Source organism: Notothenia coriiceps, unplaced genomic scaffold (genome assembly GCF_000735185.1).
Source record: "Notothenia coriiceps isolate Sejong01 unplaced genomic scaffold, NC01 NC01_scaffold00003021, whole genome shotgun sequence".
NCBI classification, from domain to species: Eukaryota; Metazoa; Chordata; class Actinopteri; order Perciformes; family Nototheniidae; genus Notothenia; species Notothenia coriiceps.
In genome coordinates, this window is record NW_011335722.1 from 33,497 (window position 1) to 40,257 (window position 6,761).

General features: G+C 40.1%; 1 protein-coding gene across 1 annotated transcript; it reads left to right on the forward strand.

Annotated features, from left to right (window-relative positions):
- Positions 1-234: 234 nt before the first annotated feature.
- Positions 235-6,336, forward strand: LOC104941035 (adenylosuccinate synthetase isozyme 2-like). Its single transcript, XM_010766069.1, has 7 exons — positions 235-536; positions 1,899-2,001; positions 3,460-3,528; positions 4,147-4,197; positions 4,274-4,340; positions 4,445-4,552; positions 6,150-6,336. Exons 1-7 carry the CDS (start codon positions 297-299, stop codon positions 6,334-6,336), a joined length of 825 nt encoding a protein of 274 aa, XP_010764371.1. The 5' UTR covers positions 235-296.
- The last annotated feature ends 425 nt before the right edge of the window (positions 6,337-6,761 follow it).

A 6,761-nucleotide genomic window follows, 5' to 3' on the forward strand; every position in this document is an offset into this window, starting at 1 on the left:
TTAATTACTGATTGACCTCCTCATAATGCCCTCCGTTTGAATTCATTTATTGAACTCTGGTGTGATGTGTCTTGTTCTGATGTATTTTAAAAAGTGTTCAATAAAGTAGGAAATAATAAGAATTATAAATAGATAGATAAATAAATAAATGAATGCAAAATATGGCTTTTGAAAGTCGGAAGCCATAAAAGCAAAACAGTGCCATCTAGCGGTGACACAGCCGACCAGCACTTCCCGTGACGCAGAGAAACGCGGTAAAACGATATTCCGGTTTGTAGCAGGAGGGCAGAAGCAGCATGGCATCCGACAACAGCTCCATGGCTAACCTCGTTAACGGAAGAGAGCCCGTCCCCCTGAACGGGGAGCCGGTCGTGAAGCGGCCCCGGGAAAGCGTCGCGCAGGAACCCTCTCTCCGCGTCCCGAAGGAGCCTCTCAACAAAGTGACCGTGGTGCTCGGAGCGCAGTGGGGCGACGAGGGCAAGGGGAAAGTTGTGGACTTGCTCGCCATGGATGCGGATATTGTATGCAGGTGCCAGGTATCCCACTACGCTGTCTATTAAACTTCATAATATGCTTGAAACTGGCTTCTCCAAACAACTGTGGTGTTAGTAAAACGTCCGCTTACAGGAGCATGGGAGTTTGGTAGCCACCGTTAGCTTAATATTAATGACGGGGTTCCGACATGGATATATGGCACTGGATACAGCTTCGGAGGCGGGACCCCGTTCATTCCTATGATAATTGTTCACTGGCGAATGAAGCCAACATTAAGCTAAAGTACCCGTATGTGGGCTCATAGAGCATGCGCACTTGAGTTTTCCTCAAGCCCCGACTCCGACCTCCCGCTCTCAGCTCAGTCAGATTAATGAGGGGAAATAACTCTGGATTCAGTTTTCAGCATATTTTACTACTTTTTGACCATAATGATTCAGATAAAGGCCATATACGTGTTCGTTCTGGGTAGTTGATTATGTTCAAATAAAATATCCGCAGATTTACAGACGTCTCTCCCAATGTGAGTCAATGAGGAAACGTGCAGTACAATCATTTGGCCACTACGAAAATATGCTTCGCTTTCCGGCGCACTTCCTGGGGGCTTGGGCTCCGACGTCAACAACCTTGCCTGACCTCCCGGATGTAGACATGTAAATGTATGCTAGTGAGAACTGCTCGGATGTTATTCATTTCCCGTGCTGATAAAATGTTAACTGAATCCACCACATGACCTCCAGATACTGACAACCTTACTCAGTGAATGCTACGTTATGTAAAAGTTTGACCGGCCCGGCTGTTCCTCTACCTCTTTGCAGTCAAGCCAGCGACATGAGCATTATTTTGGGGAAACTCTGTACAAGCAGTGGCTGTCCAGTGGTGTAAAGTAACCAAGTAGATTTACTCAAGCACTGTTCTTAAGTACAATTTTGATGTAATTGTTCACTTTACTTCAGTATTTGCTACTTTGTATTTTCTACCCCACGACAATTCAGATGTAAATAGTGAGGTTTTACTCCACTATATGCATTGTATACCTTTTAGTTACTTTGCAGATTTTCATTAATGATTTGAATTATATTCAAAACTTAAATCAGACTTTAGTTACACCTGTCCTGGAGTAATATTCACATTCTACTCTGCAGCATCCAAAGTAATTAAAATTAGCTGCACTTTCACCAGCTTTAATAACCCTTTAATGCATCAATGATTATGATCAAAACATATGATATATATATATCATTAGGAAAATGGCCAATTTGCTTAGTGAGTACTTTTTCGCTTCTCCACCTCTGATTGTGACCCTGTTCTCAAATAAAACACAGGCTGAAGTGTTTAAAAAGACCATGAAGCTTCAACTGTCCTCGATGTTGATGGTTTCTGTGAATGTGTTGTTCTGTTTGCAGGGAGGCAACAATGCAGGTCACACGGTGGTGGTGGACTCAGTGGAGTACGACTTCCACCTGCTGCCCAGCGGAGTGCTCAACAAGAATGCCACCTCCTTCATTGGTACGAGACCATCCTTGTGTTGTATTTTTAAGGATTATAATTTCACACGGAGAGAAGGATCCTAAAGTATATGACCGAGATAAGGGCAGAAATCAGAAGCGCCGCCACAGACAGCCTTATCAGCTGTAATGTAGATATGAAGTGTTGTTATGTATAGCTAACAACTACTGCCAACGGTGCAAGAAATCCTACCTTACATAAGCCTACTGTTGTATTTGTTTGTATTGGAAATGATCTAGATTGGTGTTAATTCATTCATTCATTTTGTTTCTAATATATTTCCACCCTATTTATGTCAATAAGGCTAGAGTATATAATAGAAACACCCTAAGTTCAACAGCAACACAGACGTAAGCCTCCAAAATGATCATATTGTCGAATCAACACCTCTCCAAAACAGTTTCAACAGAAACGTCTAACCATATTTAATGTAGTTTGTATTGCCTTGCTGTTATATCAGACTGGTACATAAAGAAGAAATCAACACAAAATGCCCGTAAGGGACTAAAAATACTCATCAAATGGTAACTGAAATGATTGCCCTAAGCACAAAAGCTACATTCTACACACAAATGAAACACAGTTCTCTTCATTTTGCATTTCCTCTTTTTAGTAGACTTGTTTCCAGTATGATGAAAACATGGAAAGAGGAAGCAAAAAAAGAACTCTTGTTAACCCTCTGAGACCCACGGGGCCGTATACGATCCCAAAGATCACGTTGTGTTCAGAGCGTCATAACTTCTCAGCTGTTCCAGCCAGAAACCTGCCGTGTGTTTCCTCTTAAACTACAGAAACGGCAATAAACAACTCCATTAAGTTTTTAATTGAGAGGCGTTTACTTATTTCGGTGAAACAAATGTGCGTAAAGTTTTAAAAGATGCGGATAGTAGTCTCACCTTGATTCTGGCGCATTGCTTATAGTTTTGTATGTTTTATAGATCTATTCTCATCCACCATCTTTGTTTGTGACGTAAAGATGTAAGAGTCACGTTTCTGAATCGGACACTCTGAGTGGATGCAGTCAGAGCCAATCGGAGTCTGATTCAGAGGGTTGCCTGTCAGTTCCGTTATGTGTACTGAAACGACAGCCGGTATAATTCCACGTGCGAAAACACAACGTTTTTTATTTATGGGCAAATATCCCCCATTATAGTGTATATAAGTCTCTAATGAGTGACATATCATTAGCTGAGGTTGTGCTGATTTTTGGGATGTGTAAAACTTGATTATACTGCAAAGAAATGACAATTTATAAGGCAAAACACAAAGATATACAAAAACGGAAATGTCCTATGTGGGTCTCAGAGGGTTAAAGTGATCCGTAACAAGATAGCACGTGTGGTTAAAAATAAAACCTCAAGGAAAACACGAGCAGTCTTGTTGCTCAAGAGTTGGGACGTTGAGTTATTTCCATTGTGGTTTGGTAAACAATCTTGAAATATATTATTTTTGTTACAGGCAACGGGGTGGTGATTCACCTGCCAGGTCTGTTTGAGGAGGCTCATAAGAACCTGCAGAAAGGCAAAGGTAACGTTTTCTAAAGTTCAGTGATGTGTACCTATACAACTATATTCCATATGACGCTGTCAGTAAATAGGACATTTCAACAGAAGATGTTTTGACATGGCACAGCAGGAAAGGCACATGTCAATAAAAAAGAAAGAAAGATGGCTGTTCATTTAGTCGATGATCATGGGCCTGGTAAATAATGGTTTCATGGGACAGCTGATTTAGACTGAGCCATGTTATTGTAAATGCCTTTATTCCTTACTGTGACAAGTTACACTGTGTCCTGCGAGAAGATATATTGTGCTTCTAGCAATTTTTGTAATGTATATTTCCTGTTTTTCTTTTGTATGTCACTTATAGTCCGGTTAGAAATATACAGTGAAGCTCATGGTCTCTATAAATATGGACTAGGCAGGTTTTTAGAATGAAATGTTTCCATTTGTTTGAGCCGTTCAGTGATGTACAACATTATCAGATACAATGAAAGGAGAAAACATTGGGTATTGGTATTTGCTCTCCTAAAACATAGATATGTCCCAAACCTTGAATAAAATATGTGTGATGTTGTAACACCTGCTTAATATTTGTTTGCTGTGGTACAAACATGTCATGTGGGTTCTGTTGTGTTGAGTGCAGGATTACAAGGATGGGAGAAGAGATTAAAGATTTCTGATCGTGCCCATATTGGTGAGTAAGCATTACTTTGTTCACATTTCCGAGTTAGAAATGTCCTCCTATTGACAGTCACTATATCCGCCTCTAGTGTTCAACTTCCATCAAGCTGTTGATGGAATCCAGGAGCAGCAGCGGCAGCAGCAAGAAGGGAAAATGTAATTCTGCTATATTTAGTTGAAATACTTCATATCTTTTACATTGAAGTGTATATTATAATGTTTGTGATGATTATTAATGTTGTGGTTTCTTTTATCTTCAGCTTGGGAACCACCAAGAAGGGTATTGGACCGGCCTACTCCTCTAAAGCCGCTCGGAACGGTCTGAGGGTCTGTGACCTCGTCTCTGATTTCAAGGTCTTTGAGGGCAAGTGAGTGTTTCTGTTGAGCTTCTTTTTCATATCATTTGCTTAAATTCTAGTTTTTATTCATAATCAATAAAGTCATGTGTGTTGAGGGAATATTTTCAGCCCCTGCACAGATACAAGTTTGACTCTAGGAGTTCATTTTTAGCACTTTTGAATATTCGACAAAGACCTCTTAAACCATGGACAGCCTAATGTCTATCACAAAGAGCAGATACATTTGTTCACTGTTTTTGTTTATTGAATCTTTCAAACAAGACACAGCACTTTAGTGTTGAATAAATGCCCATTTCCAGACCTGTAAATGAATATGGAAAGATTGAGAGATAATAAATAATAAGTAAAAAAGAGTACAATAATAATCATAAATAAAAAGAAACACAAAATAAATAAATAATAATATAAAAAATATAATAATCCAATACAAGGATTACATTACTGACATTACATTTTTTATAAACAATTTATAAAAGTAAAATACATTTGTGTTTTTATTAGGGCTGTCAAGTTATCGCGTTAACGCAAAAAAAAAAACGCCACTAATTATTTTAAAGCGATTAACGCATGTGTATTTTTTGTCCTCGGCCGCCCCGTAGTTTCAGAGCGCATCGAGTTTAAAATACCATCTACAAGCTGATGCTGACAGCCCCGCTCCTGCTACCCGCTTGCGCAGACCACACTTCCACGCTCACCGGCAGGCACCGACTGACCATCGGGAGGACCGGGAGGGTGTGTGTATGTGTGGCGCGAGCGAGAACAGGCACACCTTACGTGTATTGCTGTTGTTAGCATCTGGTGCTAGCTAGCTGCGCTAACGGATATAAGGAGCTGTTTAAATGAAAAGAGAGGAGCGAAATTTCGCCGACAAATGCGCCGAGCACTTGACTTTATGCAGGTAGCCAGACAGTGGGACATTGTACGAAAAGTCAGCACACTCAGCACGGATAGTGCGCGCAACATGATAGCAGCGTCCAGGCAGCTCCCGTCCGAGCATATCCCTTGAGTTGCACATAGCTCCAATGATCACACACACACACACACACACACACACACACACACACACACACACACACACACACACACACACACACACACACACACACACACACACACACACTTTGTATTGTATGAGAGAGGTTCTATGTTGAATTGAGGCGAATATTTGTAATGTTCAGAGGTTTTTGTGTTTAATATTCATGAGAATATTTGTCATTGTTCAAATGGTAATAAACAAACATTTGCATAAAGCATATTTGTCCACTCATATGTTGATAAGAGTATTATATAAATATCCCTATAAAGGTACATTTAGAACAGATAAAAAATGTGCGATTAATCGCGATTAACTATGGACAATCATGCGATTAAATATTTTAATCGACTGACAGCCCTAGTTTTTATATGCAGCTTTCGTGTTTCAATGCATTTTATTTGTAGTGTCTCTCGCCACCAGGTGGCGTCACCTGGCTGTGGTGCACATGTGTTTACTCTGTTCAGTATGTCATGTTGTGAGATTATATTTTTTGAATGTGTATTTTGCATACATAAGGGTGCACGTGAACATTAATGTTTAAGCAGACTCTTACCATCTGTCTCTTTGCAGGTTCCGCATGTTGGCAAAACATTTCCTCACAATGTACCCAAACCTGAACGTGGACGTGGACAGTGAACTGCAGCAGCTGAAGGTGCGTTTATCGTGTAGTCAGGAAATACTGACCGTCACACTTTGTTCTGACTCACTTGGCCTTGATATGAGGACAATAGACCCTTTGTTCACTGTGGACACTTAGACATGTCAGTGGACAAGGCTCAGGTGTAAAATAATGCAATGCATGATGGCTGGATGTAGCTGCTGTAGTTTCAAGGTCCTGCTATTGTGCAAACTGCCTAACTGTCATGGCAACAGAGAAATTGTTAATGTTCTCACGAACAGCAGTGCTTTTACTACTGTGATCATTTATAATGTCGGCTGTGGGAAATGGCTATAGTTTGTGTATGAAAACATGTCATTATTGGGTTGATATTTATATGTGTGTGTGTGTGTGTGTGTGTATATATATATATATATTTAATTTAATTTTGCAAGTTAAATTCAACTTGCAAAATGTTAAACAACTTAGACCTTTCTTAACTGTCAATGCTGCAAAGTCATACCTCCACTGTGTGATTCTATCCCACATTGAATACTGGTTGACAAACTGGTCGTTTGCTTGTG